This window comes from Malaclemys terrapin, chromosome 3 (assembly GCF_027887155.1).
Source record: "Malaclemys terrapin pileata isolate rMalTer1 chromosome 3, rMalTer1.hap1, whole genome shotgun sequence".
In the NCBI taxonomy this organism is placed as follows: domain Eukaryota; kingdom Metazoa; phylum Chordata; order Testudines; family Emydidae; genus Malaclemys; species Malaclemys terrapin.
Window position 1 is genome coordinate 46,600,957 of NC_071507.1, and position 21,370 is coordinate 46,622,326.

At 39.3% G+C, this 21,370-nt stretch overlaps 1 protein-coding gene across 1 annotated transcript in view; it reads right to left on the reverse strand.

The window, feature by feature from the left end:
* USH2A (usherin) overlaps positions 1 to 21,370 on the reverse strand; it is a 565,863-nt gene that overhangs the window by 353,509 nt on the left and 190,984 nt on the right. The window contains exons 22-26 of the mRNA XM_054021626.1: positions 17,046 to 17,172; positions 16,536 to 16,637; positions 9,959 to 10,147; positions 9,275 to 9,405; positions 1,362 to 1,635 (exon numbers count right to left, since the gene is read on the reverse strand). Coding sequence (XP_053877601.1) covers positions 1,362 to 1,635; positions 9,275 to 9,405; positions 9,959 to 10,147; positions 16,536 to 16,637; positions 17,046 to 17,172 — 823 coding nt within the window. The remainder of the gene's footprint in view (positions 1 to 1,361; positions 1,636 to 9,274; positions 9,406 to 9,958; positions 10,148 to 16,535; positions 16,638 to 17,045; positions 17,173 to 21,370) is intronic.

Genomic DNA, 21,370 nt, shown 5'->3' on the forward strand with positions numbered 1-21,370 from the left:
CTCCCTGTTCTGTACCAGGTACAACTGGCTGATCCAGAAAATCTCACTTAAAGTATTCACTGAATACAAAATTCTGTAACTACCTCTAGCAATGCCTGTGAAATGATTAATCAGCTCCCAGTAGCTGCTACATATAGCCGTGTCCTACTCAATGGAGAGCATTCCAGTGATCTAATGTGCCTATCTTGTGTTTCACTTGTTGAGTGTGTTATCTTTCCAGATTATGGAGGGGACTTGTGTGGGTGGAGTGCTGTGAAAATCTCTCTCTTGAAGATTTAGCTTTTCTGCCTGTGCAGCTGAAGTTAGCGCATCTCATTTTTCTGATGCAGCTGATCTGAAAGATTGCTTAAGACATCATAAGGGTTGGAGGATTTTGATAGTATACAAAAATAGGAGTGATCATTTAGTGTTCATATAACATTTAATTGATATAATTATATATACACTACTTAGACTGTAAGATTTATTTTTATACTATGTCTATTGCCTAGAAGACAGCAAGATAATTCTGGATTCTACATGGGTGATGCTTCTTTTACCCAAAGGCTTATGATCTGGTGTCTGCCTACAAGTCTTGCAGAATTGGGGTACTGCTAAGGGAAATTAGGGAATTATAACATTTGCCTCTTGAAGATGTCAATATACTAAAAGGGGACAGACAGCCCAAGCTTAACTTAGGTCTAGTGAAAAACCCACACCCCTGAACAACGTAATTGTTGTTGATGGAAGAATTAAGTACGCCATCTTGGAGAGGTGGATTACCTACTTCAATGGGAGAACGCCTCCCATCAGTATAGGGAGTGTCTTCACTGAATTGCAGCTGCGCTTCTGCAGCATTTTACGTGTAGACAAGCCCATATTCTACCTAAGGCCACATCTGCACTAGAGGTGCACACCAGCGCTTCTGTCAGTGTAACTTGTGTCGCTCGGGGGCGGGGGGGGGTTCACACCCCTAAGCAATATAAGTTACACCAACAAAAGTGCTAGGGCAGACGTACCCTAAGCTAACAGCTCTGATCAGGAACAACTGATATGTAAATTAGGATGCAAACATCTTGACTTTGCAGGCAAGCTAAGGGGCTGGTAAGATCTAAGTGACCTTTGAGACGTTAGGCTTGGAGCAAGAAGTTTAGCTAGATGGGGTGGACAGATGGAAATGTTAGCAGAAACATGGGACAATAACAACAGTAGGGAGAACATCTGTATTTCCCCTTTAGACTTGAAAAAATACTACATTGTTTAAATGCACCCTAACACTGTACTGGTGCATACATTTAGTACCATCTCAGAGCAAAGACAGCTGTCTACAGAATTACTAACACCTGTTCCTGCAATGCTGGATTTCCCTTGGATTTCCTTACCTTGTTCTAATCCTAGTTCTTTATAGAAATTCTGTAGCTCAGAGGGGATTCCCCCTACATAGACTGGAGAGTTTACTTTCAGTTGCTGAGCACGGGGTTCCAAAACATGCTCTGTCAATTCATTCATACTTGCAGAAACTCTTGAGCCTTCCTTCTTCACAGCTACTCTCTTCCAGTTTCCATCACAATAGGACAGCCCCGCCCAGAGAGCCACTTGTGTAAAAACAGTGCCAGTTTTTAACAGGAAGCTCAGAATTCCACTCTTCAGTTCAGCCTGTATTTTAAAATAAAAGAAAGATTTCAAAAATGACAGCCACAGAGGAGGAAAAGGTCAATGTGTTACTGACATTTAAGACATTCAACTGAAGGAAAGGTACAAAAATATTTTTCCTTCAAGTAATTGTAATGACAATGCAATTGTTAACATAGGCTATAACAACTGTAGCAAGTACACTTCTATCAATTAATGACACAATTTGACATGTAACAAAAAAATTCTATTTTTTTTAAACCTATTTAGGACTTCAGTATCAACAGCAGCATAATTGACTGAAAAGAAAAGAACAGCTTAAAGTAGGACTATTTCTATTTGACTTTTTTGAAAATGACAAAACACCATTTTCTTCTGTCAATTTAATTTTTGGAAAAATGTGACATGACAATAAGGAAATTAAATGTCAGACCTGATTAAGCTCCTTTTAATTATCTAGTGAATGCAATTTCAAATTTGAACAATATCATATTGATTCCATATTTCATCTTTATTGTTTTATATCTCTCAAATAATTGTTTCTGTATGTATTTTCTAGATTAATATATCAATTTTGAAATATGAATATATTTTACCTAAATTTTCATTGTGGAAGTAAAGTTTCCATATGCTTTACTGACAAATTCTATAATCCTGATTGTCTGAGATGTACCAGCAAGTATGTTTTGAGATTCCAAATTGGCTACTACAGAACACTGATCATTTAAAATATGGTAGTTGTGAATACAAAAAAATAAAAAATAAAATAAAATAAAAAAACAAAGGATAAGCCCACAGAAAATACATTTCATTTTCCAAGTCAAAATCTTAAGTGACATACGATTTTAAAATATAAAGATAAAATATAAAGATAGAGCTATAAAAATATACATCTTTAAAATTCTTTTGGAAAAAGATGTATCTTTTTGAGAAATAGAGAATACCAATGATATCTCACATTAAAGTATTTATATTTTGATTGCATTTTAGTAACAATTACTCCAAGTGTCCAAAAAATGCTAACCTACCCCACAATAAATGTGGTTCTTCAAGATGCTGTAGTCAGTGTGGATCACATGCATCTCATTTGTGTAATATCTGGGATCTTTTGAACAGCTGTGTCAGTCGAGATGGCAAATGCACCCTGTGCCTCCTTATGTTCCCATGTGAGGGCACAAAGGGTGGAGCGGCTATGACATTCCCTCAATGATGTCATAATTTTAAACTCTGGGTAGATGAAGACTCCAAAAAGAAGGCACACTGGACAGGTCATGGGATTGACACTGACTACAGCATAGAACCACAGTTACTGTAAGTGACTGTGCTTTTGTCTTTGAGTATGAGTCAGTGTGAAACCTACTGTAGGTGACTGGCAAGCAGTAAACCTCAGAAGGATGGGAATGAAGAATTTCAGCTGCATCAGTCAAACAGTGATTGAAGTACTCCTCTCCTGAACTTGGCATATGACCTAGCAGCTAAGGTGCAGGTATAGTGCTTGACAAAGGTCAGTAGGTTATTCCACATTGCCGTGTTACAGACTTCTGATGTTAGCACATTCCTGAAGCAGGTGGAGGATGTTTGTTCTGTGGTGGGGGGAGCCTTGACGTTCAGTGGGAGAAGTACAGCAGCTAGTTGGTAACACAGTGAGCTACACTGTGTAATCCATTTCTATATTCTTGTTGATGAAATGGCCTGACCTTTAGAACGCCCAGCTGTGGCTAGAAATAGATATGGTGACAGTCTGAACAGTTTGTTCCTGGCAGTATAATAAAGCAAAGCCCTAGATACATCTAGTGTATGTAGTTTCTTTTCTCTCAGTGCAGAGTATGGCTTCAAGAAGAAGACAGGCAGGTTGACTGACTGGTTTAGATAACATTCTGAGACCACATTAGGAATGAAAGAAGTAGGGTGACCAGACGTCCCGATTTTATCGGGACTGTCCCGATATTTGCTTATTTGTCCCACATCCCGACCTACCTTCGGTCCGGACGCAAATTGTCCCAATATTTTGCCTCCGCTCACAGGCAGAGCGGAGCCCGGAGGGGGCTCGTGCCCCCCCCGACCATAACTCCACCCCCTTCTCCCCCCATTGGATCCCTCCCCAAATCCCTGCGCCCCCCAGCCCCACCCACTCACTGCCCCATTGGATCCCTCCCCAAATCCCCGCCCTGGCTCCGCCTCTTCCCCAAGCACACTGCATTCCTCCTCCTCCCCCTCCCTCCCAGGCTTGCTGGAGGGAGGGGGGAGGTGGAGACGGAGTGGAGGCAAGCTGGTGGTGGGGCAGGGTGTGCAGCTCGGAGGCATGCAGTGGAGGCATGCTGGTGTGGGGGGGGAGGGGAGAGGGCTTTTTTTTCTCCGCCCCCACCCCTGATATTTCACCTGTGTGATCTCGTCACCCTAGAAAGGAGTGGGGGCTGAGTATCACCTTGTCCTGTGCAATGTCATATAATGTGGTTCAGCCAGAAATGTTTGAAGCTCACTCACTTTTCTGGCTGACACAACTGCAACTAGAACATGGCATATGCCATTTTGTAATGAGACTTCAACACTACTCTTATGGAATAATGCAGTTTTTAATCTGTTACAGTTTGTTTATATCACATGCTTCAGAGGAAGGTGCGGGGAAAAACCCTGCAGTGGGCAGCTATGGAATTATCTGCCCATAGAGAAGTTGGCAAAGTGCTGTGACTTCTAACCTATTTTCCAGTGCAAGTTTGTTTTGATCAAGGCTCCCAACGACAGCACCATCATTTACGAGCAGCGTGCTATAAACCTCACTTCCACTCAGTGTTAACTTTTTTGTGTGAGCTTAAATACTCAGAGAACACTTCTGACATCCTTATGTGTGTTTGTAACATCGGACTGCAAGAGACTAGAAAATGTACTCTGCACATAGCACTCCTTGAGGTGAGGGGATGAGGTGAGATGAAAATTGCTAATGGAGGCAGGGAAACATATTCAACCACACATTTCAGTGCAGTAATGACCAACTGAGTTGTAACACCTACGTTGACTAAAACGGAAAGTGACTTTAGAGGGGGAAATTATTTTTCTCTTTGCTTACTTTGTGTATTTGACAATGCTTTTTGTACAGTCATTTCCTCTTTATAGTCAGATAATCATTTTTATCTATTTCTGTGGGACTTACACATAAAGGGAGAAAGAAAAACACTTAAAAATAAGAAAATGTGGCTGTAAAGGAACAAAAATGGTCAGGGGGCAAGCATAATACCCAAAATTAAATTTAAAATTGGGAATAAGTCCATTTAGTTGCTGTTTCATTTGTAAATTAGAAATATCCTAAAAATCAACACAAAGTGCTTTTTGTTGCTATTTTCTAATTTATGACAGAAGTTTAAAGAGGAAAGAGAAAAAAGTTTTAAATACATATCGGTGAGTGAAATGACAACTGACAGCAAATATGATGTATGCAGTGTTGTTGTAGCTATGTTGGTCCCAGGATGTTAGAGAGACAATATTAGAGAGATATTACTGGACCAAATTCTGGTGGTGAGAGAGAGAGAAGCTTCTGAGTCTTCTTCAGGTCCGCAAAACCAACTCAGGGCTTGTCTTCATTTCCGCACTAAATCAGCGCCACTGCGATTGATGGAGTGGCGTAAATTCAGCGCATCTGGTGAAGATGCGCTATGTCGACAGGAGCACACTCTCCCATCGATGTAATTAATCCACCTCAATGAGAGGCGGAAGCTATGTTGGTGGAGAGCATCTCCTGCCAACATAGCGCAGTGCAGATACTGTGTTAAGTCAATGTAAGTTAGGTCACTCTGGGGGGTGTTTTTTTCACACCCTGAGTGACATCATTTACATTGACTTAAGCAGTAGTGTAGACAAGGCCTTAGGGTGTCACAGCTAGACACAAGCTGGAACAAATGGTTTAGCATAAGTAGATGATACATATTTCAAGGGACCATTCAAGGTGAAGTGGCCCTTTAACACTCCTCCAGTCATAGGGAGGGGAGGAATGGGGGTGGGGTTGTTATGGGTTGTAGATTGTAGTAATAAACCATAAATCCAGTGTCTCTATTCAGTCTATGATTATTAGTGACTAGCAAAGTTATGAATTTAAGCTCCCAAGCTCATCTTTTGAAAGTGTTGTACAGGTTTACTTTGAGGGTGAACAATGATTGATCACGCCATATCAGATCTCTTTCTGAGAAGTGTTCATCCACAGGTAATATGTATTTTCCACTTTTATCATCTTCCCGTGAATTCATTCAAGAGCATAGTGATTGTCTGATTCAAACTGCACACCCCTAGTTGTCACCTACCACCCCACATTGGAACCCCTACAGTGTATCATCAAACAACTACAACTCATATTCAATGGGGACTGAATCCTGAAAGAAATCTTTCCTGAATCCCTCTTCTAGCCTAGCAACAACCCCCCAACTCTCCAAGCTCATCATCACAAGCAAGCTTAAATTCAAAGCAGCACCAGACCCTCCCAGAACAACACATACAAAACATGCAGACATATCTCCACCACTACAATGATCAACACCTCCCATAACACACTTTTCAAGATCTATGGGTCCTACACATGCCTGTCACAACACGTGGTGTACCACATCCAGGTCACTAAATGCCCCAATAACAACTATGTGGGTGAAACCAGACAATCACTGAACTCTCAGATGAATTCACACAGGTAAATGATAAAAGACAAACATCACATCACACCTGGGTGAGCACTTTTCACAAAGTGATCACTCTATATCTGACCTATCAGTGCTCATCCTCAAAGGAACTTTCATAACATGAGCCTGGGAGCTTAAATTCATAACTTTGCTTGACACTAAAAATCATATCCTTAATAAAGACACTGGATTTATGGCTTATTTCAACAATCTGTAACCCACTAACCCTTCTTTTTGACCTATGACTACTGGGGTGTTAATGGGCCACATCACCTTGAATGGTCTCTTTGAATATGTGCTACCTACGTATGTTGAACTATCTGTTTGATCTTGCATTTAGCTGTGACACTCCCAGAGTATCTTTCCCAGACTGGAGGAAGAGCTCCATGTAGCTTGAAAGCTTGTCTCTCTCACCAATACAAGTTGGTCCAATAAAAGATATTACCTCACTAGTCTTGTCTCTCTAGAAAATATGGTAACACTCTACACATAATAGACTTGGTAAACATTAAAGACGGAGAAGAAATATTTAGTTTAATACAAGCGGATATATTATTATTATTATTATTATTAATTATTTGTGTTACCATAGCACCTCAGGTCGGTAGGCACAGACCAAGACCCATTGTTCTCGGTGCTGTACAAAGACAGCACGTGCCCAAAGGATTTTACAATATAATTTCTTAGATTATCATCTTTATGGCAGGGATTGTGTGACCCCAAACCTGCAAATACTTGAGCATGTGGGTAAAGTGGGTAAATTTACATACCCAAAAGTGTTTGCAGGACTGAGCCCTAGTTAGTGCAGTGTGACACACTGGGGCCATAATCCTGATGGCATTCTCTGGGCAGCACTGTTATGTAGATAATGAATTGGAGCAATAGAATGAAATTAGGCAGACTTCTGGCACTGAAAATTAATAAGGTTTTGGAGCTGTTTAAACCAGGAGCTGGGGGAAAGCTGATAGGGCAGAGGAGTTCACAGGTCAGGCAAACATATCTGCTAGGGATGAAGGATGGGACAGAAATTATAGTTGAACTGAAGCAGGGATGGGTTGGGATCAGACAAGTAAACTCTGACAGATCAACAAATGTCCGACTAAGGAGTTAGATAAAAACCAAATACCTGCTCACAAAATATAAAGACTTATATGATGAATGTGAGAAGTTTAAAGCAAAAACAGGTGAATTAGAATGTCTGGCAATGAGACATAACAGGCATTAGTGAAATGATGGAATGACAAAAATTAATATGATACTGTAATGTCTGGATATAAATCTATACAAGGAGGGTAGATTGGATCATAGAGATGTGAGGAATAGCATAACACCCCAAAAAGAATCCCTAGAATCTAGTGAGATAATTCTGAGTGGAAAGATCCACATAGTTGAAGCTATATGGATACAAAGTCCAAGTCATGAAAATACAAACATACGAGTAGGATTATACTACCAGCCTCCAGATAAGGAAAAGGATACTGAATGAACCATGTTGAGACAGATCAAGGGGGCAACAAAAGCTAATAAAACAATAATAATGGGTGATGTAAACTTCCTATATATAAATTGGTTAAATATAACTATGGGACAAGGTATAGTGAAGCAATTTATTGTCACCTTAAATGACCACTTCTTGGAACAGCTAGAAGAAGAGATCATTCTCAACCTAATCCCATATAACAAACAGGGGTTGATTCAAGAAGTAACTGTAGTTGAGTGGCCAAGTAACAGCAACCACAATGAAACTAAGTTCAACATCCTTGGAGAAGTAAAGGTACCAAAACCCATGACTGTGACATTAACATTTAAAAACAAAGATACAGAAATATAAATAATAAATAAATAATGAAGCATGGCAAAAAGGCATCTTTGTTCAGTTCTGGTCGCTCTATGTGAAAAAGGATATAGCAGAGATAAAGGAAGTTCATAGATGTACATAGATGTAGATGTAGATGTAGATGGCAATGTAAATGACTAGAGACATAAAAAACTTCTCTATCAAGAGAATTGAAGAGATTGGGGAGGTTTTACTGTACAGAGAAAACAAATAAGGGACATGTTATAGGTATAAAATTAATGATGGTGCGCAGGAATTGGATTGGGTTCTTCTGATAACTTTCGTTCATAATACAAGAACAAGGAGAAATTTCATAAAATTGAAAGGCAGTACATTTAAAAATAATAAAAGGAATAGTGTTTCTCACAATACACAATTTACCTGTAGAACTGAAGAGCTTAACAAGACTAAAGGACTGGACTAAAAAAATCCCGAACAGAGTTTTGAAAAAGAAGTAATGCTTCACCACATAAACCAGCTTCTACCTATTGGAGGTTACGAAGAAAACTTCTCTATACGCAGATAATTTCATAGCTGCCCACTGCAGGTTTTTCCCCCACACCTTCCTCTGAAGCATGTGATATAGGCCACTGTTGGAGATAGAATAATGGACTAAAATGGTCCATTAGTCTGATCCAGTGTGGCAATTCTTATATTCCTATTAAAAATGGAAAATGATTGCTAATAAGAAAAAAAAATCCTGATTATGATGATCTATTAGGGCGTGGAACAGTTTCCTTAGGGACGTGATGGAACTCTTGGAACTTGAGATAGTTAAACTGACCTGGATAAAGTCCTTGTCATGTAAATATACAAAAGAGAATAATTCCACACTGTCAAGGGAATGGACTTAATATAGGTCTTTTCCATCTCTATCTGATTCTAATTGCTTACAATCCAGTAGAAGATGTTGCAGTGTATGTGACATATTGATTTTTTTCTTATTTAAAATATATGCATGAATTATATTTTTTTCTTTTCAACCCTTTTGCTTTACATTTTAAAATGTTGTACAGATTGGTATTTGGTGAACATATAAATATAAGATTACATTGTTTGAAAAAATAAAAAACAACAAATGATAGTGATTTTAGGGAGAGACAGCAACAAGAAAATCTCATACAAGGTATCTGAAAAAATATTTGTAATAATTCATTTCTGAACCTACTGCAAGGTAATCTGGCCCTTCTTTGTTGTAAACAAACAGAAGTAATCCATTCAGTTGGTCTGTTCTAAACTTAAAGGAGATCTCAAAGTCGAGTCCACCATGAAAAATATCTGAATGGAGTTCCAGGAACCCTTGAAAGACAAAATAACATGTTTTTAAAATAAATAAATCAAAGCAGAAATCAAAAGTAAGGAAAGATGCTGCATTGCACAGTCATTTATAGAATTCTAACAGAGGACGCTGCGTTGATGTTCTAGATCAGTGTCATTCAGCCTTATAAAGCCACTTCATCATCAAATGGAGCAAAAACCCAGGAAGGAGAAACAGTGCAACAACCTAATACTTCATTGTGATTTTTGCATCATGGTGTTCCATTGATGCATCACGGTATTTTGTGTTAATATTCAGTAGGTGTGCCCTTTCCCTTCGTAGGCACAATCAGCACCTGCAAAATATTTCATTGTAGTAAATGTGTGTGCATCTCAAGCAGCTGCACCTCTTGCTGACTGTAATTCATTCTATGGGCATGAATTGCTCTTGAAACACAGAAGCTAAGCCTTAGCCCAGCTGAAAATAACCCTGTGTAAGTAAGAATGTGTTTAAAAAGAGGACAATTGAAATACAGGTGTGGTAATTTATTCAATTTGAGAATTGATAGGTCCACTATATAATATACTATTTTACCTTTGCCAAGAAAATGTGCTCCTTCCATAAGGACAGTGGGACACCCTTCCCAACTGTGATAGACGTTGTTTTGCTCTTCAGCATCCTGCCATTCTAAAGGTTCCCAATTTTCATAGGGATTGTGTGTTTTTTTCAAAAACACATCACTGAGACACCCCACAAAACCTTTCTGGATTATTGTCTTCATCCCTGCAAAAGTGAAAATATCATTTAGGAAATGAACCACCTGATATTAAAATAAAGACAAATATGCATACATATCATACTTCGCACACAGATGGAGAGGTATATATGTATATAAATATCAATCTCTTTATGGATCGCCTCCCTGGGTCAAATCCAGACTCTAGTGTCTGGCCAGCCATTAGGTGAGCAGCCACCACTCTTTGGCCTGGGAGGATTCTGAACTTGCTGAACTGCTTCATGGAGGCTCCTTCAGATCTACAGCAAAAGTAGCCCATATGGATGCAACAGTGTGTACATGCCCCATGAGGATTCTAAGGGAATCATTCTAAATTAGCACTCCTCCATTTCAGAAATACCACGAGGAAGGGGATGCAACCAGTGGAGGGAAAGATGTGGTCTCATAGAAGCCACTGTTTCTGAATCTGGCTTTGAACCCCAAAATCAGAGTTTCCTGAGCAGTATGGGCTCAAACTCCCCTCTCCACTCAGTACAACGGACAGGATAGTTCCTATCCAATATCTCTAAGAAATACAGGTGAATGGGGTTTCTTGGTAGCCCTGGCTGGGGAAAGACATGTTGGGAAATAAGAGATTGTACACATCCATTTTTCCTAACTGGAGAGGAATCTGTAATAAGGCAGGTTTTACTGATGGTCCTCTCCTGAAAAATATATATAAGTAAACCCACTCTGATTCGTTTGTTTGCACAGTCCTTTTGAGTTACATGGGATTCTGAGGCAGACACCTGGGATGATTGTCTGAACCAATTCCTTAAAGACTATGGATACATGTTTTTCTGGTTTTGGTAAATTGAAATAAAGACACAGGAAGTGGAAGCTTTTTGGTTTACTAATTCCATGCACTTGCTGAGTTTTTTGATGTTTTTTATGTAATACCTACATGCACTCATGGATCCCTCCCCCCCATTCCCTGTGTGCTGCATTGCTGGGCATACGTATGGAACAAGATTTCACAATATGGAGAGGTGCCACCCTCTTGTGTGCTCCCTGATATCCAGCCTCATATTAAGTAGCATAACTACATTGGCTGCACTGCCAAAGAGCCCTCTGCAGCTTCTCAGGAAGGGACAGAATTTGCCCTTCTGTATTATAACTGGATGTTTAATGACAAAAGTAAGTTTGTGCTACTTTTGATTCCTGTAAACCCTGCAGAGTTAACACAATGACAAGAGAGTGAGCTGAAGTCTACTCCAGGCAGCACACCATGAAAGAAAGTTGTCAACTAAGTTCTAAGTCTTTACTACTGATGGTGCTGTAAACACTGTTTGACTTAGAGATCCCAGTGCTGTCAGTTAGGAAAAACATCTTTTTACTTGTAAACTGAGCAAACATGATATGGAGTCACTGAGACACAACAAATATGAAATCCCAGAATACCATTTTTACATAGTCACTTCTTAGACTCTAAGAGTAAGGAGGATTTTAAACAGTGGTAAAATTGCAGTGTGTGTAATCTGCACTCTCCTTGCATATGGACACAGCCATGTGAGGAAAGTGCAAATTATTACAATAGAGGTCCAAACTGCTGACTGCATATGTGAAATATACCCAGGTCCTTATTGAAATAGATAATAAGTAACCCATTTAGCCACTTCATTGTGTTCCACTGCTATTTGTAGAATGTGCTTTGTATGCAGGTGTATGAAGTAAGGCAATAAAAATTCAAGTACATAAGCAATTAAGAGAAATAGTATGGTCCAGTGGCACCAGACTGAGACCCGGGAGATCTGACTTCAGTAACCTGATCCATCAGAGACTTCCTGTGTGATCTAAAAGTCTTTTAGTTTCTCAGTTCTCCACCTGTAAAATGGGCATGACAGTACTTCCGAACCCCCTACACAGCGGTGTTGAAGGATAAATACAGCAAAACTGTGAGGAACTCAGATACTAAAATAATGAGGGCCATATAAGTACCTAAATTATCTAGACAGATGGATAACAATTAAAGCTGGTGAAAACACTGTAGTCTAGCATTGTTTCCTATGCTCCAGTACTGGAATAATTACTGAACATTGTGTTAGGAGTCACCCTACTGCTAGACTTACTTTATTTTGGATGACATGTGAAAAAGTCTCAGGGTATGTCTACACTATGAAATTAGGTCAATTTTATAGAAGTTGATTTTTAGAAATTGTTTTTATACAGTCGATTGCATATGTCCACACTAAGCGCATTCTGGGTTAAGCTCCCAATGCCTGATGGGGCAAAAACATTGTCACGGGTGGTTTTGGGTATATGTCGTCAGTCACCCCTCCCTCCGTGAAAGCAATGGCAGACAATAGTTTCACGCCAGACACCACGGCAATTAGAAGAGCAAACCAAGGCACGCTGCGCATCAGAGAGGCTTTGAAAACCAGTTTCATGACTGACCAGGCTTTGGTGTGACAGTTGTGTGTGTTTCTCCTTGATGCAAACCCGCCCCCTTTGTTGATTTTAATTCCCTGTAAGCCAACCACCCTCCCCCCTTCAAAATAAAGTAACCATTGTTTTGAAACCATGCATTCTTTCTTTATTAATTAAAAAAAAAATGAGATAACAGACAAGGTAGCCCGGGTGGGGTGTGGGAGGAGGGAAGGACAAGGCCACATTGCTTATTGTAGCCACAGTAAAAATCAAACTGTTTGAATGACAGCCTTCTGCTGCTTGGGCCATCCTCTGGATTGGAATGGCTGGGTGCCCAGAGCCATCCTCCACCCCCCACATTCTTGGGCATCCGGGTGAGGAGGCTATGGAACATGGGGAGGAGGGTAGACGGTTATACAGTGGATGCAGCGGGGATCTGTGCTCTTGTTGGCTTTTCTGCAGCTCCAACAGACGCTTCATCATGTCCATTTGCTCCCCCATTAGCCTCAGCATCATGTCCTGCCTCCACTCTTCGCACTCACTTAATTCTTTCCTGGCCACTGGGATAGCCTAATTTTGTTAATGAATTGATCTGTGATTATTAGCAGGTAAATATGCCCAATGGTCTGTGATGGGATGTTAGATGGGGTGGGATCTGAGTTACTACAGAGAATTCTTTCCTGGGTGCTGGCTGGTGAGTCTTGCCCACATGCTCAGGGTTTAACTGATCGCCTTATTTGGGGTCGGGAAGGAATTTTCCTCCAGGGCAGATTGGCAGAGGCCCTGGAGGTTTTTCGCCTTCCTCTGCAGCGTGGAGAACGGGTCACTTGCTGGAGGATTCTCTGCACCTTGAGGTCTTTAAACCACGATTTGAGGACTTCAATAACTCAGACATAGGTTAGAGGGTTGTTACAGGAGTGGGTGGATGAGATTCTGTGGCCTGCATTGTGCAGGAGGTCAGACTAGATGATCATAATGGTCCCTTCTGACCTTAAAGTCTAATGAGTCTATGAATGCCTCCATGCATTAAGCTGTGCCCTATCAATGCGGGAGGACTGCAGGAGCTCAGAAAACATGTCATCGCAAATGCGTTTTTTTGGCCTTCTAATCTGCGATAACCTCAGGGACAGAGATGATAGGGGGAGTGTAGCAACATTCTACGCTCTACAATTCTGGGGGGACTGCATGGTCACCTGTGCTGCTGAGTTAGCCACGCTGACCAAACAGGAAATAGGCTTTTCCTATGTACCTGGCTAGTGCATCGGAGTTCGAAGTGCTGTCCAAAGCAGTCACAATGGAGCACTCTGGGATAGCTCCCGGAGGCTAATACCGTCGATTTGCATCCGCACTACCCCAAACCTGACCCAGCAAAGTCGATTTTAGCGCTACTCCTCTCGCCGGGAGGAGTACAGAAGTCTATTTTAAGAGCCCTTTAGATCGACGGAACGGGGTTTGTTGTGTGGAAGAATTCATTTTTAAATCGACCTAACGCAGCTAAATTTGACCTAACTCCGTAGTGTAGGCCAGGCCTCACTTGTAGATATTCAAGAACCCATTGCAATTTTGTATGAGTAGGGTGTTATGTCCAGTGTCCTGGTTAGAGATAAGTATTCATTACATTTGAGTTTGGGTAGCTGCATTCTACATTCCTCTACTGTTTCAACTGGACAAAGCACCTTTCGGTCCTATATTGGCATGCAGCGCTGCTGAGCTAAATAGTTGTTGCATTTCAGCCTTGATGTTTCAGTAGTTAAGTTCTTGGGCAATTCAATTTGTGGGAATGAAAGGGGTAGTTTTAAATTGTTGGACTCCAAGTAATTTTGAGTTAAAAATTATTAAAAATATTTAGTTTAGAGAACCAAGACATGATAGGCCAGCTCTTACCAACTGTTTCTCTTACTGCCAACACAGAAGCTTGGCTCATATAGAAGCTCAAGAACAAGCAAAATAATCACATTTATTAATCACAGCTCTTTTTTTGTTAAAGAAAGGAAAAGAAAACATCAAACACTACAAATGACCTAACACAAATGTTAAACTGGTTACTTCTGCTACAATCTATTCTGTATGTCTCTCTTTGGAGAGTTTTAACAGAGATTACATCCCTAAGAGCACACACCTCTGAGGTGTGCTTTCCTTTTGGTTAGTTAATATACCAAAGTATATTGTTTTCCCAAATTATTGTGAATCCATTCTTTACTATATCTTTAGATAACTAAGAATGTTTATACACGGGCAAAAGAATTTTTGAAAGAGAGCAGGTGGACCTGTTGGTTATTAATAAATAATCAGCCAGTATATAGCTGGCCAAGTAAGCAATTTTAACTAAATTCTATGAAACCAAAGAAATATTTATATCAGTTACTTATAAGAAGCCATTTAAGGAGCTGACTTGAGACAGCCCAATTAACCAATATTAAGAATTTTAAATTCAATTAAATACCACTATTTCTCTGTTTACCAATGTTTAGCCCGACTCCTCATGGACTAACCATTTGGTTATTAACAGGAGAAACTGTTAGTCTTTTAAGTTACAACAGCATTTCAATATTCCAACAAAATCATTACAAAAGTTTTAAATCTAATCCCTTGGCAATGTTTTAGCTAACTTTCTCTCATGAATCCCTGCTCAAGTCTTGGAGAGGTTTCCTTGGCTTGCTGCCCAGGGGTGAGTGTGGGGTGCTCACTTCTGTCTTATATACCCATTTCCTGAAATTGTAAGAAAACACATCTCTTCCATGCTTTTTTAGATGTCCCTCTTTCATGGGCTCCATGCCTTGGTTCATGGCTTAGGTGACACTTTCAGCTCCTGAATATGTACATTGTTTAATGACTATGCAACATTTCTTTAATTGCCTTTGTTCTTGTGGCCAGAAAGATCAAGATAGAGTTAAAACTAACTTAAAAAGAAAAAATTAATTCAGTCTATTTTCTGAGATATTTTCAGTTTTAATAGAGTTTGACGGAAAAGAAAATTTGGTTTTCCAGAAGTCCAGACATGCCTATTTTTTAGGAGTTCTTAGAAAGAGCTTTTCAATTATACCCAACTTGACCCTTTTCTGATGACATTTATACCATCTAAAGGACCTGGAGCTGGGAACCAGAGGTAGTAAGGCCCCCCCCTTGGCACACCACAGAGGGCAACACCACTGAAATTATGATTCTGTAGATTTTTCTGAATCAAATGACACTTCCCTTACCTTTCTGTCACTAACTTGCCCTCGGAATGAGATTTTACTACACTATGCTCCCAGATGATTTTTGTGTGGCTTTAAACTCAGGTTTTCCTTTAAAAAGAAAATGGGAAGGGAGATGGTATAGCCCCACTTTACCTCTAGATTTATTGCTCTGATAACACAACATAACTGCATTCCTGTCACAATCAGCTTTCTTACTAAAAATGTTTATATGGTAAGTCTGCTTGATATTTGCTTGTTCTTGGGACACAGAAGTAGAAAACATTTGGAATTTCTTCTATTAGCTTTAACTGTTTTTAACATAATTAGCTAAACATGTGTATTGTCCTATTTCTAAGCATCCTTGCTATAGCACACTTGTAACGATATATTAATATTCAGTAAAGGCACAAAGAAGTTTGTAATGACATTATTATAACTTATTTTATTAATATTGTTTTTGCATCAACACAATATATATTTATAGTTTTGAAAAGTACTTTGGAATTCTTATGCTACATAAAATATGAAATGCGCTCACATGCTTTATGTATATGTTACTAACTTATATGTACTTATCCTATATAAGTCAACATATGTGTGAAGTAATGTTGCTTATATTCCTAGTGAACTCAGCCAAAAAGCAATTTCTATCATTGAAGATGCAAATACAAGAAAATTTGTGTGAAGGTATTTTTGATTAAACAATTATCTAAATAATTATGTAAATTAAGTGCTGCCCTCGGGTTCCTGGCAAATTATCAATGCAGCCTTCAGTGTTGCAAAGGTAGGTTACTCAACCCCAGTGTAGTGGATTTCAGATACATCATATGAATAACACAACTATACTCACTCATGTCCTTTCTTAGGATAGTATAATCCTGTGGAAGTCCTCCAACAAAAACACCTGTGTTTTCCCCAATAATGGTACTGCCACTTGTAGCTGAGGACGAACCTAAAAAAAGAAAGGGTGTTATTTTTCTGTGCAAAGTTTTCAAGAAATCTTTAATTTAATAGTGATGCTGTATCACATATTAGATCCAGGATTCAGATATAGTACTATGCATGCTTATATTGTGCCCTTTTACACAAGCCCCAGGATGCTTAACAATGGCATTTTACAATAGAATAACATAATAGCAGCATATCATCAAGAAGTATAAAGAGAGACAAAAATCCTAGAGTCTAGTATTAAAACAGCCAATGATTTACAGACCATAGCAGACAATGTACTGTGACCAATTTCTTCATGAACATTTGTGCAAATATTTTCGACACACAGAAGAGGGTAAGTAGTGAAAGTGAAAGCAAGTGAGTAATACCCTGATGATAATGATATAATGTGATGGAATGGGTTAATTACCTGTGTACTGACTATCCACAGTGATTTTTCCCAAAGCCTGATTTCTTGTCGCAATTATATGGTGCCAAACATTATCATTGTATTGTCTTCCGCCATCATTTATTGGAGTAACTGCCACTGCAGATCCCTTTCAAGAAATATTAAAAATATTAATAGAAGGTACCTGTGACGTCCCCCTGGTGTTATCTGGACCTGTGATCTGCTAGGTCACGCCAGTCCTCGACTCTGGGAGCCAGCCTTACCCTGCTCTGCTGTAAGAACCCCCACTCCTGGGCTGTTCACGCACAGCCTCTAGCATGTAAGCTGCTTGGATTGCGCAACCGAATGACACTAGCCGATATATCTGGTCCCAGACACAACCCTAGGAACATCCGCCTTGCAGTGCCCAGTTATGCCCGCTGGATGCTGCAAGTTTATATGAGTTCATCAATTTAACAAAGAAATTGATATATATCAGGCTTGTTATCCCAAGGGGAGTCTCTGACATGCTTCAAACAAACGCACTGCTTCAGGTGGAATAAACAAACAGATTTATTAACTACAAAAGATAGATTTTAAGTGATTATAAGTCAAAGCACAACGAGTTGGATTTGGTCAAATGAAATAAAAGAAAAACACATTCTAAGCTGATCTTAACACTTTCAGTGTCCTTACAAACTTAGATGCTTCTCACCACAGGCTGGCTGGTTGCCCTTCAGCCAGGCTCTCCCCTTTGATCAGTGCTTCAGTTGCTTGGTGGTGATGTCTGTAGATGGAGGTGGAAGAGAGAGGAAGAGCATGGCAAACGTCTCTCCCTTTTATCATGTTTTTTCTTCCCTCTTGGCTTTGCCTGCCCCTGCTTCAGGGTCAGGTGAGCATTACCTCATCGTAGTCCCTGACTGATCAAGGGAAGGCGGGTAACTCATTAGAGAGTCCAACAGATCCTTTGCTGCTGTCTAGGCCAGTGTCCTTTGTTCCTGGGAGGCTGGGATGGGTTTGTTCCATACATGCCCTGATGAGGTGTGAACTGTCCCTCTGTTCCTGAAGAGTTTTGCCTGGGCTTGTTTTAAGCCATGAGGACACATTTTCAACCTCATAACTATATACATGAAATTATAACCTATACCATTACTAAAACAACAATGCCCAGTGCATCTTGAGCCTTCAGAAAATAACCAACGTGACAAACTTTGCATTGGATAGCACACAATCATACCAGAAGGATGAACATGGGGGTGCAGGGTGTTCCCCCAAGATACAGAGTGTCACAGTACCTCGCTAAATTATATATGCAGGTGAAATAGAGGCATTTAGGTGTGTTGTAGCCTTAATCTCAGACATGTAGCAAAGCATCCTGCAGTATATAAAGATTTGCAAAAAATACCTCCTCTATTAAATTTATGCTAAAATAGTGAACAATGGTTAACATTGTGCAAGCTTTACTCATCTCTTTGCAATCCCAATCCTTGGTCAATTAGCCTACTCACAAGTTTGTGTGTAGGACTAGGGATCAAGTTTAGTTGCTACTATGAGTTAGAGCCTAAATTCTTTTCTGACTGACCCCCTCTGCAGCTCCACTGATTTCAGTGGGGTGGGTGGGGGTTAAATTGAAATTCTGTAATATTTCAAGAGACAGTTATTGGATGACTGTTAGGCAGCCTGCAGTGTGTGAAATTAGTGTCTGGTATACAGAAGCCACCATCACATTTAACACTAATTGGGATTGTTTGGCAGTTTCTGTCTCTAGTTAGTCTCTCTAAGTGAAGGTACAGGAATACTTATAGGGCAGTATTGGGAAGCTTGCACTGCCATTGTTCACCCTATTCCGTGGATAAAGAGAAGACTTCAATCTTAAGGACAGTCAGTCCAGTTTTTTTGGAGAAGAGAAAAGTCATAAAAAATTCAGCTGAAAAAAATCAGAGAGGGGTGGTTTTAAGATGCCATTTGTATATAAGAGTCGCATGCAAAACAAATGCTAATCTAATCATAACTCTTTACAAGTTATATTGAAATTATTTTGGACATACAAAATTGTAAATGATAAGATAAGTGAGACACACTTGGAGATCTCAATGGCTAACATCTAGTACAAAACTTTTCTAAATACACCAGGTAAAAGGAAAATAACTGATGCAGACATCACATCCAAATTATTCATTTTTTTAAACAGATATTTCTCTCATAATACTGTAGGAAAAGTGACTGTGTCATAGGGCAATTCCTAGGGATTGATGTCTGATTGGTGATTAAATCTCCCAGTAATCCTTAATAAATACAATTCCAGAGCATTAAATTACACCTGACTTGCAAGGATAAAGTGCCTTTTTTCAAGGAATTCAATATTATTCAATAGAATTCATCCTTCAGGGCAGGATACCCCTACAGAACAGACAGAATTTTAAGGCTATAGAACTATATACTGAACCTTCATTGTTACTGTTTCAGTAAAACTTTAAAATACTTTGAGTGAAATCACATCAATGAAGTCAGTGGGAGCTTTGCCAATGACTTCATTGGGACCAGGATTTCACCTTTTGTTCCTAAAAGCAAAACGCTGTACTTGGGCAATGCACTGCCTATAACATTGAAAGAAGCCAGCTTAATGTAACACTCTTGGAGAATGGAACATTTGAACAAATCATTAGCTTTTATTTTTAAAATCAAGAAGTCACATTCTAATTAGCAGGTGAAGTAGCTCTCACTGGTGATTCCAATTTACATTAGAGAGATGCTGGCCTGAATGGAAAAGAGTAGACACTTGGTTTAATGCTAGTTTCCACTGCAAATCTCAAACACAGGAGATAAGCTTCTTGTTAATAGATCTCAGGTGATTAGGGGGAAGAGCAAAAAATAAATGTTTGCTATGAAGCAAGCTTGACAATGAAATACCGTGAATACTTGACAATGAACTACTGAGCTTTCTAATTATTATCACAATTCTTATGCACCCCTTATGCTAAAGAAAGAGAAGCATTATGTTAATATGTTATATTTTGTACAAACACCTGAAGCAACGATTAATAATATTGTGTCTCTATGGAACTTTTTGTCTAGAGATCTCAAAGTGCCTTAACTATTTAATTAAAGATTCACAACCCCACTGTGAGCTAAAAATAATTACCCCCATTTTATAAACGGGAAAAACTGAGGTGAAGAAATAAGAAATAAGCCAATTAATAATGGCTAGGATGAGGATAGTTGGTCATAGTTGATTTTTTTAAATCACACTTTTATTTGTTGAGATTTTAACCACTGAAATGTACTTGCCATATATCTTCCACTTTCATTAATATAGATACAATCAATATGTTCACAGTTTTTATATCTGTTTCCTCCGCTCTTCATATATTGCTTGTCGTCTTAGGTTGTAAGCTCTTTGGGCAAGATTGTATCTGATTGTAAATGTGTGGTCAATGTCTACTACTTTTTGGGTGCTATCAGAATACAAATAATACACCTCTACCCCAATATAACGCAGTCCTCAGGAGCCAAAATTTTTTACCGCATTATAGGTGGAACTGTGTTATATCGAACTTGCTTTGATCCACCGGAGCACGCAGCCCCGCCCCCAAGAGTGCTGCTTTACTGCATTATATTCGAATTAGTGTTATATCGGGTCGCGTTATATCAGGGTAGAGGTGTAATACTAATAACATAACTTTCCCAAAGGCACAGAAAGATGGAGAGGCAAATGCAAGAGAGTGGCAAATCCAAGAACAGAATCCAGGAGTCCTGACTCCCAATCCCCCTGCTCTAACAACTAGACCACAATGTGTGTTCAAGCATTCCAAAAAGGATATTTCCATGCTCTTAAAAAATAAATAAAATGCCATCACTAATCAAGATAAAAATGAGGAAAGAGGATCTCTGAATATGTATTTGAGGCATTGCCACTGTTGGCAGCAAGGTGCCAGGATAGATAGAGCAATGGTCTAACTTCGTATGCATTTTCTATCTGCCTACAAAATGCCAACTATAGAAGAACTTTTTAAAGAATAGCTTTCTTGTATTTTTTTCTCCCTCCCCTCATCAATACCTTGTTAATATTTGGAGCAACCCTATTCAATGGGATAAACTAAATGACAGGTAGAGATGTGAAAGATTATTAAAAACTTCTAGAGATGGAGCTGAAATCACATTAAATTATATTCTAATTTAGCCTAAGATTGCAAATATAATTTTACAGTGGTTTCTACAATTTGGTTTAAGGCTGGCTACAATTAGGTCAAATCCTGCAAAATCCTATGATGTACCAGAAATAGTAGTATTACTCACAGTAGTAAAGTTAAGCACAAATGTTTGAAGGTTGTCGCCTTATATTGCAATTTCATTACAACTAGGTGAAA